We start from the raw sequence: 22,373 nt of genomic DNA on the forward strand, positions 1-22,373 counted from the left end.
TAAGACTTTTTTTTTTAAAAGATTTTATTTATTTATTTGAAAGAGAGACAGTGAGAGAGGAAACACGAGTAAGGGAAGCAAGAGAGGAAGAAGCAGGTTTCCCGCTGAGCAGGCAGCCCAATGCAGGGCTCCATCTCAAGACCCTGGGCTCATGACCTGAGCCAAAGGCAGATGCTTAACCACTGAGCCACCCAGGCGCCCTGAGCATGTGACTCTTGATCTCAGAGTCCTGAGTTCGATCACCCTTTTGGGCACAGAGTTTACTTTGGGGGAAAAAAAAAAAAAGACATTTATTCTTGCATCATTTGGAAACATTTAAATTGTTTGAATAGGATCTGTACTGCCAAATACTATAAATACAATGAATTAGCCTGAATACTTCTAGGAAGATAATTTCTAAGATGAATTAATACTATATAGTTATGTGTAACGACTTCCAAGTTTTACTATAAAAACAGCTATAAGCAATTATATAGTTCAAACATACCTCTTGCTGTTTTATTGCTAAAGGTTAGGAAGCCCACAAAAAAACACAATTTCTATATTCACCAAGAACAAAACACACATGAATATTTAATCCTAAACACTTTCTTTTCTGAATTGCTGGCAGCTGATTCCTGAGGTTCCGAGAATGAGTCAGGAAGTGGGGTGCTCAGAATCAGAAAACTGAAGTTCTTCCAATTGTCCACTGCAACGGTGAAATGCTTCCACTGACACAGTACTTGTCTTTATAAAATAGGGATGTGACTTACACCTCCACGATCCGTAAGAGTAAGCTTTGTGACATGCAATGGTTACGATTAAATGAGTGTTTCTGTAACCTATAAAAACCTTCCAAGTTACATACTATTATGACTGCCTTTTTTTTTTAATTTTAGAGGAAAAGAACACTAGTTTCTCAATTGTGTCCTTTTAAACAATTCTGAATCCGAACATGTAATTACAATTACCAACAGTAAAACCGAGACTTCCAAATTTAAAAATCACATCGTCAATGTAATGAAGAGTGACCTTCAAAGAAGAGCTATATACTTATTCTGTCCTAGGTTCCATTTATTCAAAACGTTTAGGAATGGTATTCAGAGTTGATCTTAAAGGCATGCAGAGAAGTATCAATATTAGAGTCATATTTTGTGGTTTTGGGGAAAAAGTTAGGTATAGTTCCAAGTGAATCATCCACCCTATTCCTTTAAATTGGCTTCTAAAGATATATATACATGTATATATCTTTATGTCTAATGCATGTATATGCTAAATATATGTCTAAATGCATGTATAAAGACATATATATACAGAGACACACATAGATAAGATCACACTTACCCTTAAACAATAATAATGTTTACCCCTAAATCAAATACATTATATGTTAATAAAAAAAAACCTGGGGCGCCTGGGTGGCTCAGTCGGTTAAGCAGCTGCCTTCAGCTCAGGTCATGATCCCAGGTTCCTGGGATCAAGCCCCACATTGGGCTCCCTGCTCAGCATGGAGCCTGCCTTCTTCCTCTCCCTGTCTGCCGCTCTGCCTACTTGTGCTCTCTCTCTCTCAAATAAATAAAATCTTCAAAAAAAAAAAAAAAAAGAAAATTAAAAAAAAAAAAAAAAAAAAAAAAGAATGATAATGTATGACAATTGAGAGCAAGCAGTAGATCCAAATAAGACCACAAGATTCCAAGTAAGGGTAACATCACTGGAGTTAAGTGTACAACTTTCCAATGAAAGTACCTTAAGGAAGCTAACTATTTAGTGGGGCAGGTACATATATTTAAAAATAAAAACCTGGATGGCTCAGTTGTTAACCATCTGCCTTTGGCTCAGGTCAAGATCTCTGGGTCCTGGGATTGAGCCCCACATTTGGCTCCACGCTTGGTGGGAAGTCTGCTTCTCCCTCTCCCATTCCCCTGCTTGTGTTCCCTCTCTCACTGTGTCTCTGTCAAATAAATAAATAAAATCTTTTTAAAAAAAATAATAAAATAAATCTTGAAACACTGAAAAAAATTAAATTTAAAAATAATAAAATAAAAATAAAAAGCCAAATAAAAATCAGCCTGATATGAAATAGTCACACTTTGAAAATAATCAACAAATAAGATATATAGGATTACAACAGCACTCCAGTGATGTCAAATGGTTGTGGTAAATGACAGGGAAGATGCTAAGGAAGGTGTTTTCTTGAACTTTTTTTTGTAAAGATATTTTACTCATCTATTTGAGAGAGAGAGAAAGAGACAGAGAAGGAGCAGGGGGAGGGGCAGAAGCAGATTCCCTGCTATGCAGGGAGCCCGATGTAGAACTTGATCCCAGGACTCCTGGGATCATGACCTAAGGCCAAAGCAGACGCTTAACCGACTGAATCACCCAGGTGTTCCATTCTTGAACTTTTTATATATGAAAAGCATCTTAATGTTAAAAATATTTCCTACTGGGGGGCTTGGCTGGCTCAGTTAGTAAAGCTATTTGACTCTCGATCTCAGGGTTGTGAGTTCAAGCCCCACAATGGATGCAGAACTCACTTAAAAAAAAAATTCCTAGGGAGTTAGCTCGTGGGTCTGGGAGATCCGAAAACTGAAATCTTCTTTGCGCCCCGACAGCTGCACCCCACAGCTCTGCAGCCGTCACCATGCCACACAAGAGTTGCACGCTCCACCAACTGAGCCAGCCAGCCAGGTGCCCCAAATATTTTAAAATTTTAATATTTTATTTTAATATTTTAAAATAATTTAATATTTAATATTTAAAAATAATTTAAAATATTTTATTTTAAAATCACATAATGAATGTCTATATTTTAAAATTATTAAATAATACATTATTTGCCCATCTGAATTGTAAGTCTAACCTGAAAAAATTTTACAATCCCCAAGTACAAGACAACTTCGTTTCCATCCCTAAACTACTCTAAAGACTCCAAAGTGAAAATAAAATCACTTTCCATCTCCTTTCAGCCATATTTTTTTTAAGATTTCATTTATTTATTTAGCAGAGAGAGAAAAAGAGGGAGAGGACAGAGGAAGAGGGAGAAGGAGAAGCTGACTCCTTTCAAGCAGAGAGCCCGAAGTGGGACTCGATCCCAGGACCGAGATCCGGACCTGAGCAGAAGAAGGCAGACACTTGACTGACTGAGCCACCCAGGCGCCCCCCCCTCCCCTTAAGATTTTCCCTTCATCGAATTTGACACTGATTAGTGATACAGGGATTTGGGCAGGGAAGTTCTCCCATACCTAAGTACCATACCCATGTACACGGCCCACTCACCAGTTATAATCAAACCACGACGCGTAGCTAGGAATAATAATGTGATTGGTCTGCTCGGTTACATTATCTTCTCCAGGGTCAAGTGAGCGACTCTGATCACCTTTGTTAGGATCTTCATCTTCCTACAGAAGAGAACCCAAAGTTTAGAGAAACAGAACCACAGGACATAAATAATAGCTTTCCAACTACTCATATTAGGGCACAAAATGAAGCTACCTGATCCAATTTCAAGTCTCGGAAAAACAAATTTCAATGAAAAGCAGCCTTTCACAGTTCTCAAAGTACCTTCATAAGATGTCCAGATGACATAGCAGACTCCTCCCTTTCACAGATGAGGTAATCAACTCGGAGAAGGCCCAAAACTTTTCCCACAGAAGCCTGCTTCTTACTTGTCCAGTTTTATCTAATCCTAGGGTCACAAATCTAAATTACTAGTTCTCAAGTTATTTATAACAAGGTGACTCAAGGACACTAATGAAGTGCAATGGCACACCTTCCCCTATCCCAAAGATTGATCAGTAGTATCTGCTAGTGGCTATGTGCATCTTATCTCATTCACTCCTCACAATAACAACAGGTATTATCACCTCTTTTATGAATGAGAAAATGATGCACAGAACCAATAAGTTGTAAAAAGGTATAACTCCAGAAAACCCAGTCTGAGGGCCTACGCTCTCAACCATTTTCACTACTGAAAGTCAGCTCTCATTTTTATCACATGTACGGAGGTTTTACAAATGATTCCACCAAGAAATCTGGCCTGGCTAATACAATAATTTAAAAATCATTGCTTTGGCTCAAAACCCAAGAACACTTATGTAAAGAGTAGTAGCAATTACTTTTAAATGCTATCATGTAATATACAGTTTATATTCAAATGGTTCCAAGGAATCCCAGAAATGCCCTTTATATATTTTTCTCCCCAAACCAGAACCTGTTCAAGGAATCCACATTATATGATACTCACATCTCTTTAGTTTCCTTTAATCCCTGCCCCCCACTGGGGGGGGGGGGTACCTTACGACATTAAGATGTTTCAAAACTCCAGAACAAATGACTTATGCAATATCTAACCATCTCTATTTATATTACTTATCCTTCATAATTAACTTCTGATGAAACATTTTTATCAAGAATGCCACAGGAAGGGGCGCCTGGGTGGCTCAGTTGTTAAGCGTCTGCCTTCAGCTCAGGTCATGATCCCAGGGTCCTGGGATCAAGCCCTGCATCATGCTCCCTGCTCAGTGGGAGGCCTGCTTCTCCCCCTCCAACTCCCCCTGCTTGTGTTCCCTCTCTCACTCTCTGTCAAATAAATAAATAAAATCTTTAAAAATAAAAACAAGAGGCGCCTGGGTGGCTCAGTTGGTTAAGCGACTGCCTTCGGCTCAGGTCATGATCCCAGACTTCCATCGAGTCCTGCATTGGGCTCCCAGCTCCTCAGGGAGGCTGCTTTTCACTCTGACCTTCTCCTCTCTCATGCTCTCTCTTACTCATTCTCTCTCAAATAAATAAATTTTAAAAACTTTAAAAAAAAGAAAAAAACCACAAGAGAATACCACAGGGGGTTAAGTTTTTTGACATTCAGATGTTTTCCGTCTTCTACAGTTATACCATTATATCCATTGCTCTTTTATCTGTGGTGCTTTACTGTTTTTATTCTTATGAAATAATTAATAAATAATTGAAAATGTTCTGTGTTGAGTATTTGTAGTGAGGATCTAGTATTACTGCCTAGAAACTTAAGACAATAATTTTCTTAAGACTAATGAACACAGAAAAAAACTATGAATGAAAGCCCCAAGGAAACTCTGGTTGTTACGTAAATGATTTTGAAACAATTTTGATGACAAAGGTAAGAAATGTTATTTCCCAAATCAGGGGAGCTAGTAAAAAAATGTGCTCGTGGTTAATGAGTTTTTAAGGAGTAGATATCACCAACTCAGTTAGAATATAAAAAATTTCCTTTACTCAGGGAAAACCAGGGAACGACTACCATTGGAATTAACAAAAGCCAGTAGTCTATGATTTAACTATCTGAGTGAGGGAATGCATGGGATGACATTATGGGACCAGCTATTAACTGGTAACTATTTTCTTTTTTACCATTTTTTTAGTAACTCTTTTCTTTTAAGATTTTATTTATTTAAGAGAGCGAGCATGAGAGGGGAAAAGGTCAGAGGGAGACAACTCCCCATGGAGCTGGAAGCCTGATGCGGAACTTGATCCTGGGACTCAGGGATCATGACCTGAGCCATAGGCAACCGCTTAACTAACTGAAGGCAGTTGCTTAACCAACTGAGGCACCCAGGCGCCCCTCTTTTTTCTTAAGATTTTATTTATTTGACAATTATATACCCCTAGTTATATACCCCTAGAGTAACTATTTTCTAACCAGCTTTGGTTTTAGTTATACAACAGACCTGGCCTTGGTTTCAAGATACTCCTTGCCCCTGGCATAAAAAAAAAAACCTACAGGTCAACTGTCTGGCTTATTTTGGTCTCTCACTGCCACACAACAGTATTTACACTAACCGATGACATCTTTTTACAAATGTAACATCTGTTAATGGTTGCTAAGTAGCTCTTTAACTAAAGAAGTCTAATTTTATTTATTTATTTTAAAGATTTTTATTAATTTATTTGACAGAAAGAGAAAAATCACAAGCAGGCAGAAAGGCGGGGGGGAGCCGGCTCCTGGCGGAGCGGAGGACCTGAGACCACGACCTGAGCCAAAGGCAGAGGCCTAACCCACTGAGCCACCCAGGCACCCCAAGAAATCTAATTTTAAAGAAAAAAAAAAACATAGGGATTCCTGGCTGGCTCTGAGTAGAGTGTGCAACTCTTAATCTTGGTTGGGGCTGTGAGCTTGAGTCCACACTGGGTACAGAGCTTACTTAAAAATAAAATCTTTAAAAAAAAATCTTCCGGGCACTAGGATGGCTCAGTCAGTTAAGAGTCTGACCCTTGGTTACAGCTCAGGTCATGACCTCATGAGTCCTGAAATCAAACCCCACACTGGATCTGTACTCAGTAGGGAGTCTGCTAAGATTCTCTTCCTCTGCCCCTCCCCCTACTTGTGCAACACTCTCTCTAAAGTAAACAAATCTTTAAAAACTAAAATAAAATCTTAAAAAAAAAGAATCGTAAGAATAATTTCACTAAAGAGCCTTAAGGAGATGAGTTTCTCGAAAGTTTTCAGGAAAATCCTATCATAAACAGGTTCATTCCTTGAATGTATTAAAAAACACAGCAAGTGTCAGTTTGGGGGATTTCTCTGATTCAATGAAAAAAGAACCACCCATTTTCAGCAAAGTAAGAGAGTTATTTCAAGGGAATTGCTATTTGAGGGCTTAGGGGTCAGTTATACTTAACTAATAACATAGTCAAATATGATAGTTTGAATGAACAGGCCATTTACTAAAAATCCTGCCTGAAATCCAACACGCTTTCAACAACATCATTACTGCTAGTTTCTACCACAGGACTGATGGAACAGGAAGCTGCTGACTGTGAGGGCTCAAAAAAAGGTTATGAGTATCCTCAAGGGCTGGGGACTGGAGATGCACCCAAAGAAATGGAAGTGAGAAAGTCAAGGCAATCGACGTGGTCCCCGCTTAACCTGTCCTGTCAGAGGACACTTGAAACACTGCAGTCAGCTCTGATTACTACCTTGCAACCAGTGGGTGACAGAACCAGAAATGATAGCACAAGAGGAACACTTCATGAGAAGATAGAAATTTCCTCTCAATAAAATTTTCAGAGTCAAGAAAGACAAATTTCAGGAGTGTGTTAAAAAAAGATCAGAAGGGCCCTCAAAACTGAACATTTCTAAGGACACTTAGAAGGACACTTCTAATCAGTGTTCCTACTGTTCCATGCAGAGGACCCTCACATAGCCACTTCTCCACCAGGCCTAACTAAATCGTTACCTTTCCTCCTGCTGTGACTGTCTCTTCATCCTGTTCATCTGTAAAATCAAAATACATGATTTATTTAAAAATCAGGTCTGCTCTTTGGATTACTTGAAAACCAAGGTAATTTTTAAAACTTTAATTGTTCCATACAGAGAATAGGAAAGAAAGAAAACATTACTAAAGCAAACCCACCTCTAGTAATTCAGTAAACTGAAATTGTACACAGAAGCACCAAAGTGAGTAGAACTTCAAAGCATTAATAATTAAAAATTTCCAACAACAGGGAATTTATAATTAATTACTGCTTGGGCTACATCTTAGTCATGATCTTGCTAATAAAAGGTAAAGGACTTGATTAGGGCTCTTGCCTCCTGAGATTTGATAAACAAAGTAATGACATTTTGGATCTCAGAGGAAACGAGTGAAGAAAATGAGTAAAGAAAAGCTGTGAAAATCAATCACTACAGACAAAGTCCTGGTAAGAGTGTTAATATATTCCGAGGACAGAGGACTCTAGGACAGCACTTCGGTGCTGGCCCTGCAAAAGCACAGGAGTAAACCCAAGTATAATTTAAACAAGGCAGCTGATTTCCATAGCAAAAAGTAAAAATACCAGTATGGATAATTGTCTATATATAGAAGGAAGGCTGCATTTGCATTATAATGGCAAAGTTAATCAACTGAGACAGAGACCACATGGCTCACAATGTCTAAAATATTTACTACCTGGCCCTTTCCAGGGTAAGTCCACCAGCCTCTATTTTAGAGAATATACAAAGATCAGGAGTACGTGAACAGGTAGTACTCAAACTTCCAAATGTATTTCATAGAGTGCCTCTACTACATGCCAGCCACGGTCCAAATGCTAAGGACACAAAGAAGAACAAGAAAATGCCCCAACTTCTTGGAGTTTACATTCCAGTTAGGAGTGGCAAGAGACAGAAGAGAAAATACACAAACAGGTATCAAATGGTACCAGAGGAAAACAAATCAATGTATTTTAGAGAGGGGCCAGATGGGTGGACCCTTCCAAGTACAGAGAGAAGGGAATGACAAAGCAAGCCTTTCCCGGACAGGAAGCAGCCTGGTCAAAGGGCAGCAGGTAGGGGTGGACCTGCTGCCTTCACAGATCTCAAAGGCCACTATGAGCATCAATAAAGGCTAGGAGAAATGAGCACAGCACAAGCGCAGAGTGCAGTGACACAAGCAGAGAACGAAATTGAGACACCCCGGGACCTAACTCTGTGCTCTGTCACTTCATAGCTGTACACTTGGGAACATTACTGAACCCCTCCAGGCTCCATCTCCTCATCAGTGACATGGGGCTGACGTGGTTTTATAGTGAAATGCAAACGTATGGAGAATGACACCTGGCAGGTACTCATGCAAAACAGAGATGGCGCTGTTGCTTGACGTGTCAGCTAGACAAACACCTGCTAGCACGAATGTGGTAGATAAATCATGGTCACCCAGCTCTGCACCCTACTTTTACTCTAGGAAGTGAACAAACAGATCTAAATAACGTTGTCAAACATGAACTTTTTGTCCTTTAGATTTTGCTAAACCACATGATAAATAATTTCTCACTAAAGGGTGGGAACACAACCTAATGATCTCTCCCTGGCCAAAATATATGCCATTTAAATTTAGTCTGACAGATTTCTGTCCTTGCAGTAGTCTTGGTACCCAATGGAAATAGACTTCTGATAATACTAAAGTAGGAGGGACAGATATCCTGCTTACTGATTCCTAAACAGTAAAAATAAACGTTCTCGTCCTCCTTTTCAGATGTAGGCAATCACAGTCTCACCTCAGCCCCTAGATCCTGACCTTTCGGAGATCTCAAGACAGAAAGGGAGGAAGTACTGGGTATACATAGCTAGAAGATATATAAGGCAGAATATGGACAAGTTAAAGCAATAAACTTGTGAAGAGGCATTCCCAGTTGCTGGATCAGTTACCCCTGGCATAGTTCAGGTTATACCTAATGCAGAAAGCCAGATGCTTCAGTGATACATGGAAAAGCCCACTGGTCCCTGCATGAGAAGCCAGGACAAGTTTCAAATTCCATAGACTCTAGCTCTCAGCTGTGATGAGCAGCATCTTTAGCCATAACACCCTTACTGTTTAGACTTAAAACCATTCACAAACACAAAGGGAAGATCCCTTACATCCGGCACAAAGGCTTAATCCAACTGATACCTCTATCTATTGCTTAAAACTGGCTTCAGTTTGACTCTTCTGATAAAGCCTATTACAAAAATTCTCTAATACTTACCTCTGCTTCTAAAAAGACAACTACTCACTCCCTTAAAACTAAAGATTGACTCCTTTTCAGGATATATATTTAAGAAATACAAACTGTTATTCTGTTTAACAAACTGTTCCAGTGAAGATAATCAAGTCTTAACAATCATTTACCCTACTACATTACTGAAAATATAAAAGACTGCATATACCTAGTTTTGTTTGCCTGGCCTTTGGTTCAGTGGTAAGCACCAGCTGTGAAACAGGCAATATAAAAACTTATAGAAAATGGAAATTACTAATAGTTAATAATATCCTATTAATAATGTTAAAGACAATTAAGAGGAATAATGTTTTGACAGCATTTCTTTTTCATTTATTTTGTCAAGCTAACACCACCTTAAATAAACTGTCTTCAAGACAATTCTCTATTTCTACTTCTGACATAATAAAAAATGGAGTCATCCACTAAATGTTAAATGACAGGCTATACCCAGAAAAAGGAGGGTGTAGTGAAATGAAAAACAAAACAAACCCTCCCCTTGATGACAGCTGTCATCAAGAATCTCTGAAAAGGGGGCACCTGGATGCCTCAGTCAGTTAAGTGGCTGACTCTTGATTTTGGCTCAGGTCAAGATCTGGGATCCATGGGTCCTGGGATCTAGCCCTGAGAAGAGCTCCACACTCAGCAGAAGTCTGCTTGAGGATTCTCTCCCCCTCTGGCCCTCCCCTAGCTCACCAGCTCACACACACTTGTGCTTTCTAAATTAAATAAATAAATCTTTAAAGGAAAAAAGAGACCCCTGGGGGTGGGGGAGGGAACAATCTCTGCAATTTGCCTGAAATACAGAATTCACTTAGGGGGGGAGATAGAGAAACTGAAGTCTCATTTTCCACGTTACCCCTCCCAGGTATAAAATTCCCTAAAGTCAAAAATTTGATACATACTGAAAACACTAGATTCTCCTTTGATTTTTTAAAAACGATTTTATTCGAGAGAGAGCGAGCAAGGGAGAGAGCAAGAGCGAGGAGCAGAGGAAGAGGGAGAAGAAGACTTCCTGCTGAGCAGAGCCCGAAGCGGAGCTCAATCCCAGGACCCTGGTATGATGACCTGAGCCAAAGTCAGACGCTTAACTGACTGAGCCACCCAGGCGCCCCTCCTTTGATCTTTTCAAGTGAAGAAAGAAACTGAGATCCATATATAACAATCAAGAACAAAGACATTTACAACCACCTCTATTTTCTTAAACTGGCTCTATTTTCTTAAACTGGAACAAGTGACTACCCTCCTCTTGCCTACCCAACAGCACATCCATGGGTTATGCCTCACATGTGAAAATGTACTCTGTGACTCGTAAACAGTTTGAGCAGATGATGTGATTCTCATCTTACACTATTTAGAAAGCTAGAAGAAATACTTTAGAAAATAAAGCATTTAAGAGACAGCACACTTTTGTTCTGAAGAGGCAAAATCAAATCAGTAAAAATGGGAAAAAATGGACACAGGAAATTAAATTTCCTGATATGGCAGCCAACGGAATGACAACGGTGCTGAGGGAGCCATGGTCAACGTCTTAGCTGGACAAAAAGGGAGCAATTGGAAACGACATCTCTCAGGAAAGAAAGAATTATCAAAGAAACTGAATCTTCAAGAGAAAAAAAAAACACAAAAGTGTATAGACTGCTTTGGTTTTTACCTAGATCTGCGACAGTTCCTCCTTTCACAGGTGTGTTTTCACTGTCTTTCTTTGGGTTCACTGGAAAGAAAAAAAAAATCATGTTTTAGGGGGAAAGTTCCACTTTTTTAAAAGAAGAAAACAATAAAAGAGAACTGAAAACTATAGGAATCTCACAGCAAATCTGCCATCATCCAGTGTTCACCTTCATGAAAACCCAAGCCCAACAGAGAAGGATTAACATTTACTTTAACAGACTGCATTCTGTAATTAATTTTCCTAAGCACCGACATCTTGTCATGACAAAAAGTACAAAAATATATAGGTCAAAATCTGAAAAGAATCTTTCAATCCTTTCCCCAAAAATATTTTTTATTACATTTTCTGTGCATTTATTGATTCCGATTTTTGTCCCATTCACTTAAATAAATTGAGGGAGAACTATTAATACCCCTTTTATGTATCTATGGAGACTTCAAAACATATTTGAGGGTTTTAAATCTTACAGAATTGTTACCCATACTGCACCCCTCCTTAGCACTCTATTTTTCTCATTCAATAGTGGGTCTGTATGACCTTTCCATGCTATGTATTTTTAGGTAATTTATATCTTTCTTTTTTTTTTAAGATTTTTATTTATTTATTTGAGAGAGAATGAGGGGTAGGGTCAGAGGGAGAAGCAGACCCCCTGCTGAGCAGGGAGCCTGATGCAGGAATCAATCAGGGACTCCAGGATCATGATATGAGCTGAAGGCAGTTGCTCAGCCAACTGAGTGCCCAGGCACCCAATCTCTTTCATTTTCAATAAATCCACGGTTTCCAAAGGTGGGTCATAAGGTAACTAGTGCTATATTAATGGAAACTTATTTTATTTGCAATTTTTTACTGCAGTGTAATCCACATTCACTTACATAAAATGAGAGGTCTGAAATTAAAATTTGCTACTCGATGAACAGATTTTTAAAACTGAACAATTACAAACAAATTGTGTTAAGTACTTTTATCAATTTATACTACCACTGATAGCATTTGAGACTACGTACTTTCTCAAAACATCAGTACTTTGGAAATCATTTGCTTTCTAAGTCTTGAAAATCTAATGGATGAAAAAATATTCCTTGAATAATTTATATATCATTGGTTAAATAAGGTTGAGCATCTTTTCACACATTTATTGGCCCCGAAATCTGATAAAATTACCAGTACAAAGTAGTCTGCCCCTTACTCTATAGGGTGTAAAAATCTTTTTTTTTTTTTTTTTCAAGATTTTATTTAGTTATTTGACAGACAGATCACAAGTAGGCAGAGAGAGAGAGAGGGGGATGCCGGCTCCCTGCCAAGCAGAGAGCCTGGTGTGGGGCTCGATCCCAGGACCCCCGGATCATGACCTGAGCCGAAGGCAGAGGCGCCCTTTATTTCTTTATACAAATTTACAGTTCTAATTCTCTGTTAAACAGCTAAGGAATATTTCCCCCAACATTAACACTTGCTTAAAGTACATTAATATTTGGAAGTTTACTTTTACATTTAATTTGACAATTTAATCAACCCGAAGCTTTAATTTTTATTTATGATACAAAGAATAGAACTAAATTTTTTCCAGAGTATTTGTAGAACAGTTTGGTCTTTTCCCACAAATCGGTACTGTCAAATTCATAATAAATTAATAAACAAACATGGATCTACAGTTGAACTAAACTTTCTACTCCACTGATGAATTCAGCCATTCCTGTGTCCAAATTATATTAAATCCATTATTACAGCTTTTACTTTCAGTTAGTTATCTATTAGAGGACTACAACCACCTTCGTAGCTCGTTTACTTAAAATAAATATCTGGGGGGGCACCTGGGTGGCTCACTCGGAAGAGCATGCAACTCCTGATCTCAGGGTTGTGAGTTCAAGTCCCACACTGGGTATAGAGATTATTTAAATAAACTTTAAATAAATAAATAAGTATAAATATCTGGAGGCACTTGGCTGGCTCAGTCAGTACAGCATATGATTCTTGATCGTGGGGTTTTAAGTTCAAGCCCCACACAAGTTGATAAAGTTCAAGTTTAAGTTCAAGTACAGAGATTACTTAATAAAATCTTAACAAAAAAAAGAGAGAGAGAGAGAGAGAGAGAGGTGACTGTGTGGCTCAGTCAGCTAAGCATCTGACTCTTGTGATCAAGACACCCATCTGGCTCTGCACTTAGTACAGAGTCTGCTGGAGAGTCTCTCTCCTTTATCCCTCTGCCCCCCCAACACTTGCACTTTCACCCTCTAAAACAAACAAATAAATCTTTAAAAAGAAAAAAAAAACTGAAAGATGTATATTGTAATCCCTATAGCAACCACTAAGAAAAAAGAGGTAAAAATCAAATAGAGAATATGAAAATCTACATAACAGAACACAGAACAGTGGTTGCCAGGATATAGGAGGAAGGAGATAACCTACACTGACCCCCAGTAAGTATGGGGTTTCTTTTCAGGGGGATGGAAATGTTCTAGAATTAAGAGGTGGTGATTGTACAACATAATGAATACACTGAAAAAAAACTACTGGTGTGACTAAAATATACTTTAACTGGTGAATTTTATGCTATGCGAAGAATATCTCAATTAGAACTAGGCTATATAAAAAAGGAAGTCATAGAAGTTCTAAAATAAGAGAAAAGCAAGGGCGCCTGGATGGGTCAGTTGGTTAGGCGTCTGCCTTCAGCTCAGACCATAATCCCGGGGTCCTGAGATAGAGCCCTGTGTCGGGCTACCTGCTCAGCAGAGAGTCTGCTTCTCCCTCTCCCTCTGTCCTTCCCCACTCTGACTTGGGCACTTTCTCTCTCAAATAAATAAAATCTTTAAAAAAACAAAAAAAAAAGGGAAGAAGAAGAAAAGCAAACATAGAAGCCAGAATAGAACAGTAAAAGTAGTGGATCAAAACAAAAGAAGGGAGGAGATACAAGAGGGACAAACAGAAAAAAAAAAATCATAATGGCAGACTTAAACCCAACTACATCAACAGTTCTGTCACACCTCAGTGGACCACATACTCCAATTCAAAACAAAAAAATGTGTATTGGGGTGGGGGCGGCAAAGCTCAACAATATGCTGTTTAAAATCGACATGCTTTACATAATCAAAGTGAAAGTAACAGGAGGCAAGAGAGATGGAAGTTGGAAATCTAACGTGTAGGAACAAAGTTTGTGTAATTTACAACTACTCTATCGGGAGTCCAGTGCAGTGGAGACTAATTAAAAAAAAAACTAGAGGGCGCCTGGGTGGCTCAGTGGGTTAAAGCCTCTGCCTTCCGCTCAGGTCATGATCCCAGGGTCCTGGGATCGAGCCCCACATTGGGCTCTCTGCTCCGCGGGGAGCCTGCTTCCTCCTCTCTCTCTGCCTGCCTCTCTGCCTAGTTGTGATTTCTGTCAAATAAGTAAGAAATATTAAAAAAAAACAAAAACACTAGAAATAAAGAAAAGGGTGTGGCATGATGAGGATTTATTATCATCAGAGAAACACTGGCCTTCAAGACGAGCACTACTATGGCCCGTAGACACTCGACGTAAGAGTCAATTCATCAGGACATGATGATCTTAAGTGCATATGCCCTTAAAGAGCAGAACTTCAAAGCACATGAAGAAAATACATGAAAGAAAAAATATTCACAGGAATCAGGGGAAAAATAAACAAATCCACAAATATAGTTAAAAGGGTCTAACATTCTCCTCCCAATAACTGATTTAAATAGGTTAAAAAGTACACAGATAATACACCGTCTTCTCATCTGTATATTGATTCTACTGGGATTTAAAAACCATTTATTTCAAGGGTGCTTGGGTGCCTCAGTCGTTAAGTATCTGCCTTCAGCTCAGGTCAGGATCCTGGGGTCCTAGGATCAAGCCCCCCATCAGGCTCCCTGCTCGGCAGAAGCCTGCTTCTCCCTCTCCCACTCCCCCACTTCTGTTCCCCCTCTCAGTGTTTCTCTTTCAAATAAATAAATAAATATCTTTAAAAAAATAAAGAAAACATTTATTTCAAAGCATTGCTCAATTTAGAGAATGTTTCTTTCTTTCCCTCCTTCTCTCCCTCCCTCTCTCTGAGTAGGCTCTATGCCCACTGTGGGGCTTGAATCACAACCCTGAGATCAAACATCACCTGCTCAACTATCTGTGCCAGCAAGGAGCCCCATAAGAGAACTTTTTGGTCACAGTGTTTTTCTCAATAAGCAGCAAAAGTATACCAAAAGACTGTGAAAGAGGTAATTTCATAAACATTTTCAACTTTGAAAATTGAGAACTAGTGGGACAGAGCAAGAAATGATTCATCCCATGGCATTGCTAAGAGTGATTAAATCACATCTAATACTCTCATAGTCCAGGCAGAAGAATACAAACCATTTTTTGGAAGCACCACTTCCTCTATGTTGGGTACCGGTGTTGGGTCTTCCATGTCCTTGGTAAGATCTTCTTGCTCATCTTCCTCTTTCTGACTTCTGCGCTTCCCATAAAGACTAGCTTGGCTAAAGCATATAATGCATAAAAATATAAATAAGGTGACTATAGCTACTCAGCAGACATTTCAGAGGCTTTACCCTCATTGTTAGAATCTATGTTCAGAACTGTTTTAAAAGACAAATAGAAATCAAATAAATTAGGTACATTCCCAAATTACATCTAGCCAGCCAGAAGGAAAATAAAAGTTATTGGGAGTAAGAAATTGGCCCAGAAATCCTACTATACAAATTGCAGACAGTATCTTAAAGGGGGCTTAAATTATGTAATAAAAGAACATCTGCTAAGGAAATATGGCACATTTATCTCACATCAACAATCCACTTACATAAGAAATTTTCTCAAAAATATGTACAACCGTATTTTCCTGGCTCTTTTATATCATCCAAATATTAAGAACTGCAAAGTAAAATCACTTAGGATAGTACCAGTTTTGTTTGTGTGTGTGTAAAAATTGCCATTGCTCTTTCCTTCATTTATTTTAAAAACTAACACATTCCAAAAAGCAGATTAGGGTTCAAACAAGGAGGACTCCTTACCTTGAGGAATTATGGAAATTATCACCTATCTCATACAATATGATGTGCCAGAAACAAATAGGGTACCAAGAAAATAAGACTTAAGATCGAAGGTGACAGTTAAGCTAAACCTTGGAAACTGTAACAATTCACCAAAAAGTAGACAATGTTTCAGGATAATGAGTACAGGCATAAAGGCTTAAGAAAAGAGATAACCTTTCTGGGAAGGAACAGTCAGGAAGCAAATTAAGTGAGGAGAAGAGAAAGAGCTGACAAAAAATATAAAGTGGGCCAGCCCGAGTCCTCACGTTGCTGACTGATTAAGCAGAGTTCTCTACTATGATGGATTAGATACTGGCATAGGTCAGAACCAGGTACACAGGTCAAAATATTTTTAAAATTTTGAATAAAAACTGCATAACAATTTTTCAAAAGCCTATGAACCTAAAGGTTTAGGGAGACAAAATACCTAAAAAAGGAAGAAAAATACAGGGAAGGTCAATAAAACATGAGTTAGGAAAACAAAGGTCAATATCTTTTCATTAAAGGAAACTTAACAGGAAATTTGAATGACTGCTCATTAGAAGACAGATGTATTCAATTTAAGGATACACATATATCTATTTCAGGAAATTCAATTTCGTGTGTTTTATACTCAGAGTAGGGGGTAAGTGCCATCACTGTGAGCCTCCTGGACATCACAACTTGGTTTGGGGGCCACTAGTGTCCGGGCACTGGATCTCAGCCCCTACGTGGGAAGAAGGGTGCACTGATTTCAGGCCCAGGAACACTTCGAAAAGTAGTATGGCTTTCCTCACAGAGATATCAGGAAGCTCTGAATTTTCTGCACATCAACTATAAGACTCAGATTAGAGATTTAAGAAATAAGGTTACTATCGGGGCGCCTGGGTGTCTCAGTGGGCTAAAGCCTCTGCCTTCAGCTCAGGTCATGATCCCAGAGTCCTAGGATTGAGCCCCACATCAGGCTCTCTGCTTCCCCTCCTCTCTCTCTCTCTGCCTCTCTGCCTACTTGTGATCTCTGTCTGTCAAATAAATAAATTCTTAAAAAAAAAAAAAAAGAAAGAAAGAAAGGTTACTCTCACTAATCGCTAAAGAAAAATCTATTTTTATAGTTTTTTCCACCATAATACATTGACTTGACAAAATAACAACATCCTTTTAGGACTATGACTGGCTCATTAATATAATTTATAAAACTAAAAGTTTTTTAACTTCCCTAACAGCTTTTGTACACAGTACACAATGCTTCAGATGACCCTACCCTTCAAGAAATAACATGATTCTAGGGTGCCTGGGTGGCTCAGTGGGTTAAGCCTCTGCCTTTGGCTCAGGTTGTGATCTCGGGGTCTGGGATCGAGCCCTGAGTCAGGCTCTCTGCTCAGCGGGAGGCCTGCTCCCCCAGTCTACTTGTGATCTCTGTCAAATAAATAAATAAAGTTAAAAAAAAAAGGGGGGGGGACACCTGGGTGGCTCAGTGGGTTAAGCCTCTGCCTTTGGCTCAGGTCAGGATCTCAGGGTCCTGGGCTCAAGCCCTGCATTGGGCTCTCTGCTCAGCAGGGAGCCTGCTTCCCCCTTTCTCTTAAAGAGCAAAAAAAAGAAATAACATGATTCTGATGAATCACAGATCTGTACCCCTGAGACAAATAATACATTATATGTTAATTTTCAAAATAAAAAAAAAAAAGAAATAACATGATTCAAGGCATGTTCTGGGCATAAAAAACACTAATCTGGCTATAGGAAAAACTCAGTAAAAGGAAGCTAAAGGAGAGAAGATGACAAGTATATCTTTACAGTCCAGTCAACAGCCAGAAATTTAACAAATATCCAGTTACAGGAAAAGAAGAAATTTTGCATCTGTCATTTTCTAAGACTAAACTTAACCTCTTTGAAATTAAATTATAAAAAAAATCTGGGCAAGACAAGCTAAGCAAGCCAGAAATTAAGTATCTATTTAATATATAATAATAAATGTTAAGTATTCCTGCCATTTATTAAGTACCTACTTCAGGCCAGACACTGTGAGGCGGGTCTCGAGTCTCACTTGATCTGCACAACAACCTATTCACCAGAAATCAGAATCCCCGCTCAAGTAAAATTCACTAATGCATAAGTGTAAGGCCCTGAACAAGGCATTCTGCTAAACACGCAACAGGACAGGTTCATTTCCTCTACGAGTCATTCTGATCCCAAATGGGACCGGTGATAAAATCAGAGGAAGAGACACTAACTATGTGAATTTAATTTCTTTTTTTTTTTTTTAAATATTTTATTTATTCAACAGAGAGAGATCACAAGTAGGCAGAGAGGCAGGCAGAGAGAGAGAGAGGAGGAAGTAGGCTCCTCACCAAGGAGAGAGCCGGATGCGGGGCTCGATCCCGGGACCCTGGGATCATGACCTGAGCCGAAGGCAGAGGCTTTAACCCTCTGAGCCACCCAGGTGCCCCGTGAATTTAATTTCTTAAATTCCTTACTGCTCAATACATAATTAGACAGAGAAAAGACTGGATTCAGGGTGCCTTGGTATAAATACAATATCAGATGGCCAACTCAGAAAGGAGATGAAGAAAAGGGAAGGAAAAATAACGGAAGAGAAAAGAAGGATGAAGGGCCAAATAATCTACCCTCAGACCTTGCTGAAGATGATGGAACGAAGTTGAAAGGATACAGTCACGGGAGGCCCAGAGTCCAGCTTAGAATCTTGACTCCAAGGAAAAATCTCTATGTGACCTTGAAGAGTTACCTCCCTATTCTGAACCTCAATCTCTATTTCTTAAAATAAAGATGCTTATATTTCAAAGATCCCTTTCAGTTTTAAGATTCTGTACATGGTTTCCACTCTCACTAAGCTGGAGCCAAAATTTCAATCCAGAAGGCAAAGATTCATCCCCTTCCCATGGCTAGCCCAGAGAGAGAAAAAGTAGTTTCTCTCAGAATTTGACCATGGAATTGGAGTGGATATATTTTAAATACAGATTAGATATCACAGTATGTTTATGTGGAACATAGAGTTAAATGTGTGTGTGTGTGTGTGTGTGTGAGAGAGAGAGAGAGAGAGAGAGAGAGAGACGGAGAGGGAGAGGGAATATTATTCAGCCATAAAAAAGGAAGGAAATTCTGCTACTTGGGACAACATAGACAGACCTTGAGGCCATTTTGCTAGGTGGAATGACAGAGAAAAATAAATACTGTATGATCTCTTTTATGTGGAATCCAAAAAAGAAAACAAAATGAAAAACACAAATTGACAGACAGAGGGAACACACTGTTGGCTGCCAAAGGTAGGCACTAGGAGAGAATGGGAAAGTTGGTATAAGGTATAAACTTCCAGTTATAAAATAAATAAACCCAAGAAGTGTAATACAACATGGTGCCTGCGGGTAACACAGAATTGTGCATTTGAAACTTGCTAGGAGAACAGATCTTAGAAGTTCTCATCACAAGAAAAAAAATCTATGTGCGGTGCTGGATGTAACCAGGTTTATTGTGATTATCTCACTATTCATATCTACTTAAAAAAAAAGACTGTATGCACAGTGCCTTAGGATAAATACAACAGAAGATGGGCCATCAGATAACATCTAACAAGACAAGCTACCAGAGCAAAGACATCTACCAAGTCAACATAAGACAACTTCCTTTCAGCGAAACTTCTGGTATAAATGTAAAAATCTGGAAAGCCCTCTGCAGTTTGTTTTAATGCCTCTGAATCATGATGCAGTTCTTACCCTTTCTTTCCACTCTTCTTCCGAGATTCTGCGGGTGTAGGAGGCGGAGGGGAAGGCGAATGTTTCCTCTTTCGAGCATTAGCTGATGCTTTCCTATCTCTCCTCTCTGGACTTCTGACTGGCTAGGAAGAAGTAAATGAAAATAAATATCAGCCAGCTTTTCTGACTCCTCAGTTTCTACAAACCCTTGTCCAAAGATGAGCTTCACAAAGATAATACAAGAGCAACCTAGACCACCAACAGTCAAGATATTCTGACCTTCCATGTGATGTACCACCAATGGAAATATCAGAACTATCCCACCGGTATTCAAACTGTGCTACAAAACAGACAACTAAAAACTGTTCCTGTTCACCTTCTGCTTCCAGACGGGAAAAGCATTTTCAACAACTACTGGAAAATACAAAGCATATGCTATTTAATTACTGAAATACAAATAATGACTGAACGAGCTTGGGAAAGTGCATCAGAAACGAGTCCTGACACATCAGTAAAAGGGACGGGAGAAAACTTTCTGACATAAAAGATGTTAAACAGGATTGCAATTTATGATTTAAAAGTCAATCTTAATAGAAGCACAAATATCCCTATTTGCAGATGGCATGATCTTGTATAAAAATAACCCTAAGGAATCTGCCAAAAAACTAGCAGAGCTAATGAGTTCAGCAGTTGCAGGATACACACTGAAATATGAAATTCAACCTGTAGGTGGTAATTATGGATTTAATGAAATAGACAATAAAGAATTAACACCTAAGATGATCCAAAGTATTGTACCAGAGGTGCCAAAATAAAAAAAAATCAGAGATTAAAACATTAATTAAACATTCATGATCTCTGGTACCCTCATACTCCTTACAACTGTTTCTTTTCAGAAGCTCGGTAGCATAAAATTGGAAATATGAGTCATCTTACACGCCTATACACGAAGTTTTAAAGAAAATCTAAACTGTTCACACTGTACAGTAAGTCTGAAGTTAAACTTTTACAAAGGGGCATTAAATGCATTTTTATAGAATCATCCTAAAAATAAGTGAATGATAAAAAAGCCATCTAAATCTGAACAGAGATGGCTATGGACAGGCCTCTTTCATAATGTGATAGAGAAGTTAGAATATGCCTAATGACAAAAGATTGGTTGGCACTGCATTAAGGGAAAGCAAATATGTAAGGTTTGGGGCGGGGGGGCTGAATAAAAAATAAACTTCAAGTCCAATTCCACAGCAAATAAGGACCAACTAAACATGAAAGGATATGAAAAAGACCCAGTTTTAAAATAATTTTCTTAAAAATAAAAAATATATACTGTGTACCCAAGAGTTTTAGTTTAAAAAGTCTCAGGGCTGAAAACAGATAAGAAAGAATGGTACAGGGGTGCCTGGGTGGCTCAGTGGGTTAAAGCCTCTGCCTTTGGCTCAGGTCATGATCTCAGGGTCCTGGGATCAAGCCCCGCATCGGGCTCGCTGCTCAGCAACGAGCCTGCTCCCCCACCACCTCTGACTACTTGTGATCTCGTCTATCAAATAAATAAATAAAATCTTAAAAAAAAAAAAAAAAAGGCATTCTAAGTGAATAGTTAAAAGTATTTCTGTCTCAGAAATTTTTCAAAGAACTACAATACAAAGCAAAAAGCAAAAACCTGATGTGTCCCCAGTGAAAGGGAATGAGAATCTTTCCTAAACAGTCACCAGCCAACACCAATACATCTAAGCCTTCTTCTCAGACTCCTTTCCCTCTGGTGACACACCTACCTTTGCCGGCTGTGGCTTCTCAGGAACCATGTTAAATTTCTGGTGGTTGGGCTTCTTAAAGGATTAAAGAGTAATAAATGCCACATCATCCCACCTTTAAAAAGGGCTGAACTCTCCCACTGAGGCCTATACAATGTACTAACTACTGTGTGCACAGTAACAAAGCTATTAAAAAATATTAAGACAAAATTAGTTTTCCACTGAAAAGCCAACAACTAAATTAAATTACCCCGTAATAAATATTTGGTTCACAAAACTAAAATCAGACCTGGAAAACAAAATCACCTATATCGATGCCACACTGCATATGCCATTTTAAATCCTGATGACCCTCTGAGATCGTCAGGCCCCTTCTTTGGGAATGCCCGCCCCTGAGATGGCTATATGGCCATTTGGTAACTTTTCCATATACCTCACGGGTGATACACCTTGGACTGTATGTCAGCGCTTATTAGTGAACAACTGACAACACTGAGGCCCAGAAAGAAGAAACATCAAGTGGAGAAAAATGATGCCAAACCAAATACCTCTTCATTCTTTGTTGAAATTCGCTGACGAAAGCTCACGGGCTTCCTGTTCTCATCCACCTCATAATCCTCCTCATTCATCCATTCATTGAAAACATCAGTGTCCAAAATCCATTTCGCATGAACCTAAAACCACATTCAATCATGTGTATCTATATAAATAGCAAACCATTACAGTTTTTAAAGTGTTCAAAATTAAAGGAGCTGATTTATTATTCTCAAATTAAAGCCTCAATTGCAT

General features: G+C 38.9%; 1 protein-coding gene across 3 annotated transcripts in view; it reads right to left on the reverse strand.

Annotated features, from left to right (window-relative positions):
- SMARCC1 (SWI/SNF related, matrix associated, actin dependent regulator of chromatin subfamily c member 1) overlaps positions 1–22,373 on the reverse strand; it is a 173,022-nt gene that overhangs the window by 86,631 nt on the left and 64,018 nt on the right. For all 3 annotated transcript variants that reach the window (XM_045991006.1, XM_045991005.1, XM_045991007.1), the window contains exons 9-14: positions 22,133–22,258; positions 19,855–19,976; positions 15,471–15,595; positions 11,114–11,173; positions 7,185–7,222; positions 3,256–3,377 (exon numbers count right to left, since the gene is read on the reverse strand). In XM_045991006.1, the coding sequence (XP_045846962.1) occupies positions 3,256–3,377; positions 7,185–7,222; positions 11,114–11,173; positions 15,471–15,595; positions 19,855–19,976; positions 22,133–22,258 (593 nt within the window). The remainder of the gene's footprint in view (positions 1–3,255; positions 3,378–7,184; positions 7,223–11,113; positions 11,174–15,470; positions 15,596–19,854; positions 19,977–22,132; positions 22,259–22,373) is intronic.

The sequence above is a fragment of the Meles meles genome, chromosome 20 (genome assembly GCF_922984935.1).
Source record: "Meles meles chromosome 20, mMelMel3.1 paternal haplotype, whole genome shotgun sequence".
In the NCBI taxonomy this organism is placed as follows: Eukaryota; Metazoa; Chordata; class Mammalia; order Carnivora; family Mustelidae; genus Meles; species Meles meles.